Source organism: Argentina silus (assembly GCF_951799395.1).
Source record: "Argentina silus genome assembly, chromosome: 7".
Classification (NCBI taxonomy): domain Eukaryota; kingdom Metazoa; phylum Chordata; class Actinopteri; order Argentiniformes; family Argentinidae; genus Argentina; species Argentina silus.
Genome location: NC_139661.1, coordinates 23,570,935 through 23,587,896, shown reverse-complemented (window position 1 = coordinate 23,587,896; position 16,962 = coordinate 23,570,935). Strand labels below are relative to the sequence as shown.

Below are 16,962 nucleotides of genomic sequence, written 5' to 3'. Positions count from 1 at the left end.
CCGGAACTCTGTTGCTAACGCTAATTCTAATGCTAACACCACACCCTTCAGCTGGCCCTGCCTGCATTCTGGACCCACATCCTTGTGTGTGTGTGTGTGTGTGTGTGTGTGTGTGTGTGTGTGTGTGTGTGTGTAGGTGTGTTTGCTTAGCTGTGTCTAATTGCACCTTGTTAAAAAGTAATTTGGTCATTTCTGAAATGCCAGTCCATGGAGAGCTAATGGCCTATGTAGTATGTGTTTGTGTTTGTGTGTGTGTGTGTGTGTGTGTGTGTGTCTGTGTGTGTGTGTGAGAGACTTGCATGCCACTAATCATTTCTCTCTCTCTCTCCCTCCTTCCCTATCCCCCTCTTTCTCTCTCTCTCTCCCTCTGCAGATCACCATCATCTTTAAGCCCTATGAGGACTGTACAGACCAGAGGGTGTACCAGGCGGTGACAGATGACCTCCCTGCCGCCTTCGTGGACGGTACCATCAGCAGCGGCGACCCCAACCACAACTCTGCCAACCCTGCCGCCGACGGCACCACCGGGAAGGTGCGGGCGCTGTGGATCTCGGAACGCAGCCCCGGGCGCCACATCGAGCTCCATGCCGGCTACATCGGCGTGACGGTGATCGTCCGCCAGCTGGGACACTACCTGACCCTGGCCGTGCGCATGCCAGAAGAGATGGCCCACGCCTACGACGCCACGCAGGACCTGCAGCTCTGCCTGAACGGCTGTCCCACCGGGGAACGCATCGACCGCGGCGGACACCTCCCCCTGCCCCTCCCTCTGCCCCCCCCAGCCCTGGGCCTGCAGCTCCAGCAGCCACGCGGGGGCCAGGCCTCACACACATACTCACACACAGCCCCCTACAGCGCCCCCCGGGGGTTCAGTGTGGAGGGGGCGAGGGAACGCTGCAGGGAACAGCTGGAAGTTCAGGATATTTATTTCCACTCGTGTGTGTTTGACCTCCTGACCACCGGGGACGCTAACTTCACAGCAGCGGCGTACAGCGCCCTGAAGGACATGGAGAGCCTCCACCCTCACCGCGAGCGATGGAGGATCTACCCCCGCAGCTCTGCTGCGACCTCTCACCCCGCCTCTCAGCCTATCACGAGGCTGGTTCTACTCGTGCTCTGTGCACTCAGCTCAGCACTGGTATAGTGTGTGTGTGTGTGTGTGTGTGTGTGTGTGTGTGTGTGTGTGTGCGCACATGTGAAAGCGTGTGTGTGTGTATGTGTGTGCATGTGTGTGCGTGTGTGTGCGTGTGTGTGTGTGTGTTTGTCTATATGCTTTGCTCAGCACTGGTACAGCCCCCCCCCCGCCCCCCCCAGCCCTTTGTTGGCTCTCCTATTGTTTGATGTGGAAAGGCAGACTGATGTGGAAAGGCTCGTTGCTGCCCCCAGCAGGTGGGGGCCGGTCCTGCCCACACGGCCTCTCACCTGCAGCTGCAGATCAGTCCTCCAGCTCTGTGTCTCTCCTGTATTCTCCAGCGTTGCTCGGTGGAACCAGACAGGCGGTCTGGAGATGACCTATGACCTTTCTCTATGTGGAGACAATACAGAAACCAATCAACCAACCAACCAACCAACCAACCAACCAACCAACCAACCAACCAACCGTGTGTGTGTGTGACATACAGAATGCAGGGGCCGCCCCGTTGGATGTACACACTCCAGACTGTAAATAGTGTGTGTACCATCTTCAGGAGTGCTGGATGGCTACGGTTTTTTTTTGTTTTTGTTTTTTTGTGTGTGATTTGTTGTGATTGTTTTTATACCTCAGACAGAGGATGTTTGTTTTGACAGAAGCACTTTATTTTGATTTTAGCAAATCCACACCAGTGTTCCCCCCCCCCCCCCCCCCGCCTCGCTACCTCCCCCCCCCCTCCCTCCCTCCCCCCCTCTGCCTCGCTACCTCCCCCTCCCCCCCTCCCTCCCCCCCTCTGCCTCGCTACCTCCCCCCCCCCCCCCCTCCCCCCTCTGCCTCGCTACCTCTCCCATCTCCTCTGATAACCACAGCTTTGGAAACGGTATCATCAGCAGTTCTTTCTCTCTGTCAGTGAACCAGTCTGGAACACATCTAGTTGGAAAATGTGTTTCAAAGTCAACATTCCAGAGGCAGTTGAGTTGATGCAGCCTGCTCCTGTCCTGAAGTCAGGAAGGTGTGAGTTGATGCAGCCTGTTCCTGTTCTGAAGTCAGGAAGGTGTGAGTTGATGCAGCCTGTTCCTGTTCTGAAGTCAGGAAGGTGTGAGTTGATGCAGCCTGTTCCTGTTCCTGTTCTGAAGTCAGGAAGGTGTGAGTTGATGCAGCCTGTTCCTGTTCTGAAGTCAGGAAGGTGTGAGTTGATGCAGCCTGTTCCTGTTCTGAAGTCAGGAAGGTGTGAGTTGATGCAGCCTGTTCCTGTTCCTGTTCTGAAGTCAGGAAGGTGTGAGTTGATGCAGCCTGTTCCTGTTCCTGTTCTGAAGTCAGGAAGGTGTGAGTTGATGCAGCCTGTTCCTGTTCTGAAGTCAGGAAGGTGTGAGTTGATGCAGCCTGTTCCTGTTCCTGTCCTGAAGTCAGGAAGGTGTGAGTTGATGCAGCCTGTTCCTGTTCCTGTTCTGAAGTCAGGAAGGTGTGAGTTGATGCAGCCTGTGACTATGGAAGTCTCTTCCTCCCCCTAGTGGTAACCAGGTGTGAGTTGTTCTCAGTTGAATGTATTCTTTATGCTTTCACAGCAGTATTTTTCTGACTTTATTTTTTGTTCTCATTTAACTGTGTGTGTATGTGTGTGTGAGTGTATGTGTGTGTGTGTGTGTATGTTTTCAGTGTGTGTGTGTGTGTCTGTGTGTGCATGTGTCTGTGAGTGTGTGTGTGTGTGTGTGAGTGAGTTTGTGTGTGTGTGTGTGTGTGTGTGTATGTTTTCAGTGTGTGTGTGTGTGTCTGTGTGTGTGTGTGTCTGTGTATGCATGTGTCTGTGTGTGTGTGTGTGTGTGTGTGTGTGTGTGTGTGTGTGTGTGTGTGTGTGTGTGTGTGTGTGTATATGTGTATGTGTATGTGTATGTGTGTGTGTGTGTGTGTGTGTGTGTGTGTATGTGTATGTGTATGTGTGTGTATGTGTGTGCGTGTCTATTCCCATTGTGAACATTCTCAGTCCTTCTGACATTATAACAGCTTTGAGTGAGTTTTTCCCCGCTTACCAAACAGCTTTGACTATCAGCTTTTCCATATGTTGCAACCAAAGACAGCCACCTACAGCGGGGTCTTACCATAGAAGCACTCCAATATCATATAAACATGATGACAGCCAAACCTTAAACCTACCCCCCCACCCCACCCCACCCCACCCCTACCCCCCCCACCCCACCCCTAACCCCTAACCTCAACCCCACCCCTAACCCCACCCCTAACCCTAACCCCACCCTTAACCCCAACCTAACCCCACCTTTAACCCCAACCTACCCCCACCCCCCTTCATTTCCCCTCTCCTCCATGTCTTTGTAAACTTGCTACTGTAGACAGACTCTATTTTGCTCCTACTGCCAGAGCAGACAAGCTGCTCCCTACTGTGACATGATGACGAGACTGTAGACTGAACACTGGGATGAAGGCCACAGACTCACAGATTAAACTACACACCAGTGTCTGATGGGATATGGATGCCCTCAGATCAAACTACAAACCAGTGTCTGATGGGACATGTATGCTCAGTCTGTCTCTGGCGAGGTGATCTTAGTCGTGTGTGAGTGTCCGTTTGGTGAAGATTGACGGCTCAATGTTGAAATACTTAACTTATTTATAAACGTAGTGTCCTTTTAGAGGAAGTTAAGCTCCATACTCTTGCTGTTGGAAAAAAAAAGTTTCAGATGTGATTGTACTGCCACCTAGTGGTGCTCCGTTGCTATGTCAGTGTTTTACTCAAATGGAGGCGCTAAAGAAAACTTGGAAAAAAAAGAAAATGTGTGCAAGTGTTTTATTTAAAAAATAATAAATGAAAAACAAACCCAGTGTGGATCATTACGTTTCTTTTTTTTCCCACAACAACAAAGGAACAAAAGGAAGTCTGGCCAAAAGGTAGACGGACCCAAGAATCAGACCCAACCATTTTGTGGTCAACTTGAAATGAAACAAGAGGATTCGAAGAGCAAAGAAAAATGTCCATCATCTCCATACATCACTTCTTCACTCTGCTGTTGTCCCTGGTCTCAGTGTTTTTACCAGGAAGTGTATGAGGTCAGAGTGAGTAACCAGGTAAACCAGTATATGTCCTAGTTCTTTATTCACATGGACCACTATGACGGCAAGGCAGGGAGCCCAGGGTTCTGGTCCCAATGTTTTTGATAGTAATTAAAACCCTTCTAGTGACTGTCTGTCCAGTGTCCAGTGACTATGGAAGTCTCTTCCTCCCCCTAGTGGTAACCAGAGGATCTTCATGCCTGTGGCTTGTGTGTTCGTGCATCTGTCTGAGGTCAGAATGAGTGATCAAACGCTGCAGGTTTAACCCCACAAACACTCCTAACTGCCATGTTCACACACACACACACACACACACACACACACACGCCGCAACACCTGGGATCTCGGATGAGTAAAGTCTGTGAGAAGCGCGCCCAAACTCTGTGAAACTGTGAATTCACACACAAGCCTTGAACATGTTCTCGAGATGTCAGTGTAGAGTCCTCTGTCCTCTGTCCTCTGTCCTCTGTCCTCTGACTCCAGCCATGTTGGACACCCTTGTCTCTGCGGTCGCGGTCGCGGTCACAGTCTGTCCTTCAGACGTGTTATGGGAGCCCCGGTTATAGAAGTGATCATCTCCTCATCCAGCTCTGACGATCTGACAAAAAGATCCATACTGTTAGTCCACTATTAATGCAGCAGACCAGCACTGTATCATAGAAATATACCATAGAAATACATGAGATAAAACAGACCATCTTGATTATAATCTGACACCTGAGTCAACTGTAGGGGTCCTGCCACTTTAGAACAGCAAGAGCAGTGAGAGGGTCAGGGATAAAAGTTCCGGTTCCGGTTAAAAGTTGTGTCTCACCACTTGATTACAGCGTAAGATGTGATGAGTGTGTTAAAGATGGTGGTCTTCAGTAGGAGGAGCCTCAGGGCCAGGAGGATTACGTGGTCAGTCCACCGGCCAATGGCTGCAGAGAGGAACACAGAAGTGTTATTCATGTTGATAAAGGTTGTGGGTAACTTTGAAGGTGTTAAAGATTACACTTACCTTCATGAACAGTATTTTGATGGTCACGGCAACTGCTTCCATAGTCCTCATCTGAAATAATAGAAAAGTGTTCATGTGGTTCACCCAGGTGTTTTCTAATGTGCCCTGTACATCCCAAGGAGGTGATGTGGTGTGTGGTCACACACACACACACACACACACACACACACACACACACACACACACACACACACACACACACACAGCCGTACCTGTGTAGGTAAGGTGATGCCTCCTGATGATGTTGGCGTGACGACGGTGACTCACGGAGCAGCTGTACGACGGCCACTCGTGGGTCGCCACGGTTACTACCGCCACCGCACTACGACCACCAGCCAGCTGGTCCCTGGCCACACTGTAGGGGGAGCTGATTGGAGCCAGGTGACCCTGGGAGGACGACGATGACCTCCAGGTGACCTCCAGATGGCCCCTCCTCAGGTCAGTGACCACACACACCAGCAGGGTCCAGCCCACCCTCTCACCTGATAGGTGCACCGGAGGGGCCAGAGACACCAACAGATAACCCTCTACTAGGCCTGCCCCGGGCAGAGGGAGGGCAGGAGGGAGGGCAAGAGGGCAGAGGGAGGGCAGAGGGAGGGCAGAGGGAGGGCAGAGGGAGGACAGAGAGACAAAGAGAGTGAGGGAGAGTGAGGGAGGGTGAGGGAAAGAGGTGGAGAGAAGGAGAAGGAAGAGCAGAGCAGAGATATAGTGAAATCACCGGTCATAAATGCTATGGTTATAATAGCTTTGCATATTCATGACATTGTACAATTATTCGATATACAATTTGGAAAAACTCAATATAAAAAAAAGAGGAAAAAAAAAGAATAGCTTCACATTACGGGTAAAAGAAGAAACAATGCATCTTAACAGTCCCTCCTAAAGACCTCTTCACCCCCACTACCCCCCTGTACTAACCCTAACCCTAACCCTAACCCTAACCCTAGAGACCTCTTCACCCCCACTACCCCCCTGTACAAACAAATTCCTTCTTGTAGCATTGTAACTGCCTATGGCCGCTGGTCTGAGCATTGATTACTTTATCTTATGATGACTGATGGATAGAAAACAAACAAATAGAAAACAAATTGTGCCAAGCCTGTATCAGTAATGATACAGTTAGTGAATATCGGTCCCTACTCACCTGTCCACAGACTGATGATGTGGAGGTAAAGGAGAATCCTGGAGGGGTCTGTCATGTCTGTCTGTCTGTCTGTCTGTGTGGGTGTGTGAGGGGTCCCTCTGGCTGATGAACATTCTACTGTGTCGCGTGGTCCTGAGTATGCTTGTGTGTGTGAGTGCATCAGTGTGTGTGTATGTGTGTGTGTGTGTGTGTGTGTGTGTGTGTGTGTGTGTGTGTGTGTGTGTGTGTGTGTGTGTGTCTGGGAGTCACATTCCACAGGGCTGTGATATGTCACTGAGTTCGGCAGCAGTGCACTGTGGGGGATTATCAGCTTCTAATCATGTGACCTCACAACCGCTATGGAATCTCCCCACAGAGAGAGAGAGAGAGAGAGAGAGAGAGAGAGAGAGAGAGAGAGAGAGAGAGACAGAGAGAGACAGAGAGATAGAGAGAGAGACAGAGAGAGAGAGAGAGAGAGAGAGAGAGAGAGAGAGAGACAGAGAGCGAGAGAGAGAGAGAGAGAGACACAGAGAGAGAGAGAGAGAGAGAGAGAGAGAGAGAGAGAGAGAGAGAGACAGAGAGAGACAGAGAGATAGAGAGAGAGACAGAGAGAGAGAGAGAGAGAGAGAGAGAGAGAGAGAGAGAGAGACAGAGAGCGAGAGAGAGAGAGAGAGAGACACAGAGAGAGAGAGAGAGAGAGGTGAATGCAGATGGGGAAAAAGAGAGAAAGCATTTCACTTTCACATTTTGCTCTTTTACAGAATTTACAGAACTATGTATCATGTTCACAAACATGATACATGAACAGATAACCACAGGGGACACACCTGCAGAGGGCTGTTAGATCTGAGGTCAGAGTTGGATCATATCAGAGACAGACCCAGTGAGCAACACATCTGCACTAGGTTACACCTGTACACACACACACACACACACACACACACACACAAAGACAAAATGTGTATACATTTTGTGTACTATAATACTATAAGCTATCCTAATAAGCTTTCACCTTGGACAATAAGTAGTTGTTGTCAGGGTGTGTGGATAAACCACCTGGTTTCCACAGCAGACCTGATGACAGTTTAAATATGGACAGCTATAAATACCAACACATTTGACTACACACACCAACATCAGCTGCTAGATTTACTAACATCGACTGGAAAATCTAAATAAACACTCTGAGGCTAATTCTGACACAATTTCCATTAACACACACACACACACACACACACACACACACACACAAACACACACACACACACACACACACACACACACACACACACACACACACACACACACACACACACACACACACACATAGGCTGCTGCTGTATTGGCAGGCATAGTGGGCGGGAGCTTGAAAGAGAAAATGAAACCTGAAAGTGGAGAGCGGGAGACCGAGGGAGGCTGACGCAGCTTAACTGAGGTAAAAAAACTAAAAACACAGACGACAAAACGCACAGAACACACTTCCACCCAGGCAGGGTACAGCTGGGGCACCATGGCAACACAAGGACTGGTCTATGGTGATAATGCTGCACTACTAACAGAAATATTGTTGCGTTTTTTAAGCAGGGCATGCATGACTACTGCGAGTGTGTGTGTGTGTGTGTGTGTGTGTGTGTGTGTGTGTGTGTGTGTGTGTGTGTGTGTGTGTGTGTGTGTGTGTGTGTGTGTGTGTGTGTGTGTGTGTAAGTGAGTGAGTGTGTAAAAACGTCATAGCCTTCCATTGGTACAGACATATTATCTGAACTTTACTTAAAATATATTGATTAAGGTATCACAATGAACAAGATAGACTACATTTATTGTTTTTTAAAAGCGATACATTTCATTCTCCATCAGGTTCAAGTTAGAGTTGCTGGACATCTGAAGAGGATACTACCACCACCTCTTTCTGGACCGTTCCTCTGGAGTAGGACAGCTGAACCATTCCCTTTAACCAAAGACAGACAGACAGACATCCTCCTATAAGTCTCGTGATAAACATTTATGCTCCATGTTTGGGAAGTTTTTTGTTTTAGTTCCCAAGAGTGATCTGCATTTCAGCTAGTGGTCTGAACCATTCCCTTTAACCAAAGACTAGTGGTCCAACAACACTTCCACGACCATGATCCTGGTCAGGTTGTTGCTTCTGGCTCTCCTCCCTCTGTTTCTCCCTCTGTTCGGGTCTCAGGCCTCCCCAAGCCCGGCCCAGACCTCGGACCCTTCCCACCCCACAGGAGAGCAACCTCCCCTGGCCAGGGACAGCCTCTCCTTCCCCTGGAGCCGCCTGCGTTTGCCTGGGTACTATTCTGTTCTGTCTGATCCAGTTAACATTGATTGTTTAATGAATGTCCCATTGAGAACTGACACACTGTTGTATGTAACCTGATCAGGAAAAACTCAGGGCCCTACTATCTCTTTGTAACTGTTGGCTTTGAAAGGATCTTTGGGTATAATGAAGCGACCTGTTTCCAGCGTAGTTCTTGTGTGACTTTTCCAGGTACATCATTCCTGTCCACTACCACCTCCTCCTGCACCCTAACCTCACCACCCTCAGGTTCACCGGTTCTGTTCGGATCCAGATCCACGTCCGCAACAACACCAACTGGGTCGTCCTGCACAGCAAAGGGCTGCGTATCACCATGGCAACCATACTAGACCAAAACCTGGCTCACCTGTCTGACCAGGTATTCATGTAGCCATGATTAGTGGAAGGGACATTTCATGTTGGGTGTACTACTTGGGATATTTGATTGATCAATTCCGAATATTTCTAAAAAATTCTTTCTTCAGTATTTCTTGACCTGTAAAACGAGGCTTTCTTAACCTCTGTCTGTTCACCTGACTTCTATGCAGGTGCTCCCGGTGCTCCATAACCCCGCCCATGAGCAGGCAGCCTTCTTCTCTCCCAGAGTGCTCGTGGTTGGCCAGAAGTACTATCTGTATTTGGAGTTTGGGGCGGAGCTTGGAGATGGTTTCTATGGGTTTTACAGGAGCAGTTACAGGAGCAGCACGGGGGAGACACGGTAGGGACAGACCATAGTCTCTAGATGCACCTCACATGGTATGGATTGTGTGCCTCAATCTCTCCATGTCATCTGCTATAATACCCCTTCTCTCTCTAGGACCCTGGCATCCACTCATTTTGAGCCCACCAGTTCCCGGATGGCTTTCCCCTGTTTTGATGAGCCCAGCTTCAAGGCCAACTACTCCATCAGGATCAGGAGGACCACAGAGCACATCGCCCTGTCTAACATGCCCATAGTGAGTGTGTGTGTGTGTGTGTGTGTGTGTGTGTGTGTGTGTATGTGTGTGTGTGTGTGTGTGTGTGTGTGTGTGTGTGTGTGTGTGTGTGTGTGTGTGTGTGTGTGTGTGTGTGTTTGTATGTGTGTGTGTGCGTGTGTGTGTGTGTGTGTGTGTGTGTTACCCTGTAGGAGCAGACGGTGAGTGTATGTGTATTATAATGTGTGTGTGTATGTGTGTGTGTGTGTGTGTGTGTGTGTGTGTGTGTGTGTGTGTGTGTGTGTGTGTGTGTGTGTGTGTGTGTGTGCGTGTCTTCTACAGGAGCGGACCGTGCAGCTGGAGGAGGGTCTGGTAGAGGACCATTTTGCTGTGAGTGTGAGGATGAGTTCCTACCTGGTGGCCTTCGTCATCTGTGACTTCAAATCTGTCAGCGCAAGAACGTCCTCCGGGGTTCAGGTGGGTGCTCTCAGGACCGGGGAGGAGGGGGAAAATGTCGCTTCCAATTATGAATTATGAAATATCATTGCATACGTTGTGCTCATAGAAAAGAGACGTCTATACCATAATATATCTATATATTATATATATATATAATATCTATACCATAATAATTATAATAAAAAATCAAGTCTACGTCGGTTCAGGTCAGAGACTTTAAGGAGAGGGCAGCTGAACCCACCTATGAAGAAGCAAAAACCTCCTATGTTCACGGGACCAGGCTTTAAGAGCTGAGGTTGTTACACTCCACCATAGCCCAGCAGTGGTTCGCCACTCGCTATGGGAGTTACATTTTGGTCGAATCATCCCCGATCCAAGCTTCTTAAAGGGAAGGGTCCTTCATTAGTCACTAGAAGGACCTGGGAGTCCATAGTCTCTAGGGGTGATCTCTGCTGCCCTCTGGTGGCCAGACGGAACTGTATTTCTTTGTGTGCTGATGTGGGATGCAGGTGTCTGTGTACGCTGCTCCTGAGAAGGTGCAGCAGACCCACTACGCTCTCCAGGTTGCAGTCAAGATGCTGGAGTTCTACGAGAAATACTTCAACATCTACTACCCTCTGCCTAAACAAGGTAACCTACTATCCTACCCACCTACTGTACTACCCTCTGCCTAAACAAGGTAACCATTCCTACCTACTGTTTCCCCCTTTTTTCTTTCTTTTTTCTCTCCCTCCTCCCTCCTCCCTCCTTTCCCCTCCTCCCCTCACCCTGTGTTTTCTCTCCCTCCTCCCTCCTCTCCCCTCCTCCCCTCACCCTGTGTTTTCTCGCCCTCTCTCTCCTCCCTTCTTCCAGATCTGATAGCCATACCTGATTTCCAGTCTGGTGCGATGGAGAACTGGGGTCTGACCACCTACAGAGAGACCAGCCTTCTGTACGACCCTCTGACCTCCTCCGCCTCTGATAAGCTCTGGGTTACCATGGTGATTGGCCATGAGCTCGCCCACCAGGTGAGAGCGGGACAGGATGTTTGGGTTAACCCATCGTTAAGGTCAGATATTAGCCATTTGCCAACTAGCTAAACGAGTCATACTGGGCTGAATGGTTTAGTTTCGTTCTTGGTCCAGTGGAGGCTGGTGGAGGTAGAAATCGGAGGACAGGCTCATTGTAATGCATGGAATGGAATGAGGAATGGTCTAAAAACACGTTTGTGGTCATACACTCATACCTGAAGGTGTGGCTGGTTCTCTTCATTCCTGCAGTGGTTCGGTAACCTGGTGACCATGGAGTGGTGGAACGACATCTGGCTGAACGAGGGATTCGCCAGATACATGGAGTACATCTCAGTAGAAGCCACCTATCCTGAACTGAGAGTGGTAGGATCCAGTTATAACACAAACACTTCATTTAAAAACACAGTCAGAGAGGAATGTTGAATCCTGATGTTTCCCAGGAGGACTATCTGCTGGACACCTGCTTTGCTGCGATTGGCCGAGACTCCCTGAACTCCTCCCGTTCCATCTCCAGCCCAGCAGAGAGCCCGACCCAGATTAAAGAGATGTTCGACACTGTGTCCTATGATAAGGTATAAACTAAATAACACACAAGCATATATACACACACACACACACACACACACACACACACACACACACACACACACACACACACACACATTGAGCAAATATAGTGTTATTTCTTCCACCAGGGGGCGTGTGTCCTACACATGCTCAGACACTTCCTGACAGAGGAGGTGTTCCAGAGGGGAATCGTACGATACCTTCGCAGGTACAGCTACAAGAACGCACGCAACCAGGACCTCTGGGACAGCCTGGCCAACGTGAGAACTACACACCAATACACCAAGAAAACACATACAAACAAGTCTAAAAACAGACAGACAGACAGACAGGCAGACAGACAGACAGACAGGCAGACAGACAGACAGACAGACAGACAGACAGACATTATGGACATTCATACAAGGAAAAAGTAATACAGTATATTCTGACTTTCTCTCTCAGACATGCTCAGAAGAGGACTTTACCTCAGGGAAACACTGCTACAGCAGCAGCCAAGCCTCCAAGAACGCAGTAAATACACCAAACATCATATTATCCTACAATTTATTTCCACTTTATGATGTGGCAGTGTGATATTTACCTGTGAGTACCTCTGTGTGGTATTCACCTGAGGGTGTAGTTGTGTCATCTGAGTCCTGATTGGTTGTCGTGTCTCAGTACCTCTATGCTGGCGAGCACCTTGACCTGGCGGCCATGATGAACACCTGGACGCTGCAGAAAGGGGTTCCCTTGGTAACGGTTACCAGGGACGGCTCTCGTCTGCTACTCAGACAGGAGAGGTTCCTGAAAACGACCCATCCCTCAGACCCTCTATGGTCTACACTGCAGCAGGGGTGAGTACACACACACACACACACACACACACACACACACACACACACACACACACACACACACACACACACACACACACATATAATCCTCTCTCCCTGTTCCTATCCTCAGGTTCCTGTGGCACATCCCTCTGACCTACAGGACTGACACTTCCACTGCCGTCCACAGACACCTGCTGACCACACACACAGGTAAGAGAAACACTGTAGACCCCGTCCACAGACACCTGCTGACCACAGACACCTGCTGACCACACACACAGGTAAGATGACAGGGGGAGAAACACTGTAGACCCGTCACATTGTCTACCTGCTCTGCTGGCTGTGTGTCAGTGCCCACCGTGTTGTGTCTCCTCTCAGACAGCGTGTATGTGGGGGAGGAGGTGAGCTGGGTGAAGGTGAATGCTGACATGACGGGGTATTACCTGGTACACTATGAAGAGGGCGGCTGGGACACGCTGACCCAGCTACTGAAGAAGAACCACACGGCACTGAGCTACAGAGACAGAACTCAGCTAATACACAACGCCTTCCAGCTCGCCACGTAAGTGTGTGTGTGTGTGTGTGTGTGTGTGTGTGTGTGTACGTGTCTTTTACAGGAGCAGACCGTGGAGCTGGAGGAGGGTCTGTATTATGTATCTGTGACAGTATGTCTGCTGTCATGGCTGCTGTCATGGCATGGTCTGTTTTGTCTCTGATGTGACCTGTCTCTGTTTTCTACAGGGCCGGACGGGTGTCGCTGGATAAAGCCCTGGACCTGATTGGCTACTTGCAGTCAGAGAAACACATTGTGCCTCTTCTGCAGGGGTTGGGATACCTGGAAACCTTCTACAGGATACTAGAGAAGAGGAACATACCCGACGTCACACAGAAGCTCAGAGTAACGCTTACACACACACACACACACACGCATGCACACGCACACACACACACACACATACACATGATATGACTCGTCTAGTTCTGAGTGTGTAAAGAGTAAATGTGTGCAGGTGAAGTGAGTGTGTGATGTCATCCTGCGGTGTGTGTGATGTCGTCCTGCGGTGTGTGTGATGTCGTCCTGCGGTGTGTGTTCTCTGGTGCAGACGTACATCCTGCAGTATTTCCGAGGTGTGATCGACCAGCAGACGTGGAGTGACGAGGGCTCGGTGTCGGAGCGGCGGCTGAGGGCAGAGCTGCTGTCCATGGCCTGCCACCTAGGAGACGTCCCCTGTCTGGGACAGGCCCAGCGACGCTTCAGGGACTGGCTGAACTCCAATAGCACCCTCAGGTCCGTCCGTCTGTCTGTCTGTCTGTCTGTCTGTCTGTCTGTCTGTCTGTCTGTCCGTCCGTCCGTCCGTCCGTCCATCCGTCCATTTGTCTGTCTGTCTGTCTGTCTGCCTGCTTGTCTGTCTGTCTGTCTGTCTGTCTGTCCGTCCGTCCATCCGTCCATTTGTCTGTCTGTCTGTCTGTCTGTCTGTCTGCCTGCTTGTCTGTCTGTCTGCTTCACATTGGTAGTGGTGGAGGTTGAGTTTTTTTTTTCTTGAGGTGGTGGACAGGACAACTTACTCTTTTACATATATGCTGAGTTAGTGAGTGTGCTCTCTCCCTCTCCCCAGCCTCCCCACAGACGTTGCAGAGACAGTGTATTCAGTAGGGGCCCAGGAGGACCAAGGCTGGGCCACCCTCCTCCACACCTACACACTCTCCTCTTCAGAGACACACAAACACAAGATCCTGTCAGCCCTGGCCAGCAGCAGGGACACACACAAACTACACAGGTACTCACTTCAGGAGATCACTTCTCTATTTAATTATTTATTTTTGGGCATGATTGCTTAAAGGTGAAGCTTATAGTTTTGAGGTTACTGCACTCTGGTCACACAGAAAATGTGAACAAGTACATATGCTATGTTTTCTAATAGTGGATAACATGTGCATATTCTTAAACAATCTAAACTTATAATAAGTCTTTTGAGGCCTGTGCTCGACCTGGACACCAGGTTTTAGAAAGCGTTTGGTTTGGACCAACACAGAGCTCTTCACTGGACATTAGTCATCATGTGATCTCATTCTTTGATCACTACTGTATATCATGGCTATTTAGCAATATGTTAATGTTCAAATCTACATACTGGACCTTGAAGATACAATAACGGTGTCAAGTAAGACAGTAAATCAGATTATAACTAACAAAACTTCACTTTATGTTTGCCTTTTGCCAAGGTTATCATTGCAAATGAAGATTTGATTCTCAACTGACTTTCCATTTTGAACAAAGAAATAAGAAATGAGGATCTAGATGAAGTATAATGAGAAGGTGATCCCAGAGGTGTCTATGTTGCAGGTTATTGGATCTTGGTCTGGAGGGGGAGGTGATTCGCTCCCAGGACCTGTCCTCCCTCATCCTCATGGTGGCCAGGAACCCCAGAGGACAACTGCTGGCCTGGAACTACGTCAAGAAGAACTGGGACACACTAGTTCAGAAGTAGGTGGTCAGAGGACCAGACGGTATATCTCAATACATAGGTTCTGGGTGGGGTGGCAGACTTACAGACATGCAGTACAGACAGTACAGACAGTACAGACTGGGACCTGATGTTCTACTCTGCAGGTTCCAGCTGGGATCGTTCTGCATCAGGAACATCATCATTGGCACCACGGCCCAGTTCTACTCTCCAGAGGAGCTCAGTGAGGTGAGGGACTGATCATCTTCCCTATGCCACTATGTGTCCAGGAATGTGTGCGCCAAGTGTGTCATTTCCAGGCTGTGAATGTGCCTTTTAACTTTGTTATTCAGTTCTCATAATGTGTGTGTGTGTGCGTGTGTGTGCTTGTGTGTTTGTGTGTGTGTGTGTGTGTCTGTGTCTGTCCAGGTGCGGTCGTTCTTTGAGTCAATCAGAGAGCAGGCATCTCAACTGAGGGCTACTCAGGTTGCCATGGACAACGTCCAGAAGAACATTCTCTTTCTGCAAAGGACCCTGGGAACACTGAGGAGCTGGCTGAATGAACGGATAGACTGAAAGAGAGAGAGAGAAAGAAAGAGAGAGAGAGAGAGAGAGAGAGAGAGAGAGAGAGAGAGAGAGAGAAAGAGAGAGAGAGAGAAGATAGACAGAGAGACAGACAGACAGGCAGACAGACAGACAAACAGACAGACAGACAGGCAGGCAGACAGACAGACAGGCAGACAGACAGACAGAGAGACAGGCAGACAGACAGACAGAGAGACAGGCAGACAGACAGAGAGACAGACAGACAGGCAGACAGACAGACAGGCAGAGACAGACAGGTAGAGGAGGGAGACAGAAAGAGAGAGACAGACAGACAGACAGGCAGACAGACAGGTAGAGGAGGGAGACAGAGAGAGAGAGAGAGACAGACAGACAGGCAGACAGACAGAGAGACAGACAGAGAGACAGGCAGACAGACAGGCAGAGGAGGGAGACAGAGAGAGATAAGATAGACAGAGAGACAGACAGACAGGCAGGCAGGCAGACAGACAGACAGACAGACAGACAGACAGACAGACAGACAGGCAGGCAGAGGAGGGAGACAGAGAGAGAGAGATGCACAGATTACTGTAACTGATGAGGAACAAAGAGGATCATCATCATCCTCATCATCCTCATCATCATCACTGCTCCAGTTCCTTTCTGCAACAGATTGTGTTCTGCGGTTGCTATGGCGTCTGAGTGGGATGCCCAGGGATGTTGCATGCAGCTGTTTGAAAGAACTTGTTTTTCTGAGGGATGTCTGAGATCATTTCCTGCTCTTACTGAGTGAATAGTTTTGTATTGTTTTTAATTTGAGATCAGGGACTTGATCATGTATTTTGTTGAATTCGATTAAAAAGATAATAAAAAAGATAATACTGGAAGATTATTGTAAAGCAGCGCACGATGAGAAGGTCCTGAAAAAACATGTACTGTAGAGCGAATATCCAACACGATGCAAATGCTGAGAATGCAAAATCCAAAACAATTACCATAGTCACTAATAAACATAGAGGGGGAGGAAGACACCAAACCACCGCCTGACTTCACACAGACACACACAGTGAGGTAAGGTTGGTACTGTGGTGAGACATTACATTTGGTTTCCATTATGATACCCACCAACATTTGTTTAATAAACATGGTCCAAATAAACTTGCACACAAGCATCACAAGGCCAGATCAATAACTATTGGTTCTATTGTGGTCAGCCTACAGCCTGAGGGAAGTACAGCTCAGTCACATGCTGGCTGTTTGCTGATTACACTGTCTCAGTGCACATGACTGACCTCCTGAACAGTGCTAGCGTGTGTGTGTGTGTGTGTGTGTGTGTGTGTGTGTGTGTGTGTGTGTGTGTTTGTGTGTGTATTTGTGTGTGTATTTGTGTGTGTTTCCTTTTAGTCCTTCCAGGTAGACAGACCAATCACTTCAGGCCATTCGAATGCTGACTATGGATTCCTCTCCTAATGGGTTTTAAGGGTTTATAACTCTGTGTGTTGTTCTGTTGACTCAATTTGTTCAGTGTCTATTACAGTAACGTAATATTGAAGAAGTTATTCAATACAGACTGTTTTTTTTTTTTTA

The 16,962-nt window shown here is 48.9% G+C and overlaps 3 protein-coding genes across 5 annotated transcripts in view; 2 read left to right on the top strand and 1 right to left on the bottom strand.

Annotated features, from left to right (window-relative positions):
* rgmb (repulsive guidance molecule BMP co-receptor b) overlaps positions 1–1,346 on the top strand; it is an 8,402-nt gene extending 7,056 nt beyond the window's left edge. Inside the window, exon 3 of the mRNA XM_083673173.1 lies at positions 374–1,346. Within this exon, the coding sequence (XP_083529299.1) occupies positions 374–1,144 (771 nt within the window). The 3' untranslated portion in view covers positions 1,145–1,346. The remainder of the gene's footprint in view (positions 1–373) is intronic.
* Positions 1,347–4,665: 3,319 nt separating this feature from the next.
* On the bottom strand, positions 4,666–6,445 carry LOC310806904 (uncharacterized protein). The gene is made up of 5 exons (XM_083673188.1): positions 6,340–6,445; positions 5,408–5,731; positions 5,196–5,246; positions 5,010–5,115; positions 4,666–4,793 (listed from the first exon to the last, which is right to left on the bottom strand). Coding segments are annotated over exons 1-5 (537 nt in total). The 5' UTR covers positions 6,395–6,445; the 3' UTR covers positions 4,666–4,792.
* Positions 6,446–7,691: 1,246 nt separating this feature from the next.
* Positions 7,692–16,808, top strand: erap2 (endoplasmic reticulum aminopeptidase 2). 3 transcript variants are annotated; one of them, XR_014554300.1, is made up of 22 exons: positions 7,692–7,753; positions 8,173–8,613; positions 8,813–8,999; positions 9,169–9,338; positions 9,438–9,576; positions 9,877–10,011; positions 10,503–10,623; positions 10,846–11,000; positions 11,253–11,366; positions 11,444–11,575; positions 11,699–11,830; positions 12,015–12,083; positions 12,231–12,406; positions 12,519–12,598; positions 12,767–12,950; positions 13,130–13,286; positions 13,492–13,676; positions 14,005–14,166; positions 14,733–14,873; positions 15,000–15,081; positions 15,262–15,644; positions 15,805–16,808. XR_014554300.1 is itself a non-coding variant. In XM_083673162.1 (21 exons), the coding sequence occupies exons 2-21, from the start codon at positions 8,438–8,440 to the stop codon at positions 15,406–15,408; spliced, it is 2,844 nt and encodes a 947-aa protein (XP_083529288.1). In that variant the 5' UTR covers positions 7,692–7,753; positions 8,173–8,437; the 3' UTR covers positions 15,409–16,798. The 3 variants fall into 3 exon arrangements, 2 of the variants coding, with proteins under 2 accessions (XP_083529288.1, XP_083529289.1); XM_083673162.1 differs by having other exon boundaries at positions 15,262–16,798; XM_083673163.1 differs by having other exon boundaries at positions 7,719–7,853; positions 15,262–16,798.
* Positions 16,809–16,962: the final 154 nt, after the last annotated feature.

Coding starts and splice junctions, on each gene's coding strand:
- erap2 (XM_083673162.1), top strand. CDS start 8,438: ATGATCCTGGTCAGGTTGTTGCTTCTGGCTCTCCTCCCTCTGTTTCTC. Junction 9,577..9,876: donor CCCTGTCTAACATGCCCATA/GTGAGTGTGTGT, acceptor TGTCTTCTACAG/GAGCGGACCGTGCAGCTGGA. Junction 12,951..13,129: donor AACGCCTTCCAGCTCGCCAC/GTAAGTGTGTGT, acceptor TGTTTTCTACAG/GGCCGGACGGGTGTCGCTGG.
- LOC310806904 (XM_083673188.1), bottom strand. CDS start 6,394: ATGACAGACCCCTCCAGGATTCTCCTTTACCTCCACATCATCAGTCTG. Junction 5,732..6,339: donor CATCATCAGTCTGTGGACAG/GTGAGTAGGGAC, acceptor TGCCCGGGGCAG/GCCTAGTAGAGGGTTATCTG. Junction 5,116..5,195: donor TCAAAATACTGTTCATGAAG/GTAAGTGTAATC, acceptor TCCTCTCTGCAG/CCATTGGCCGGTGGACTGAC.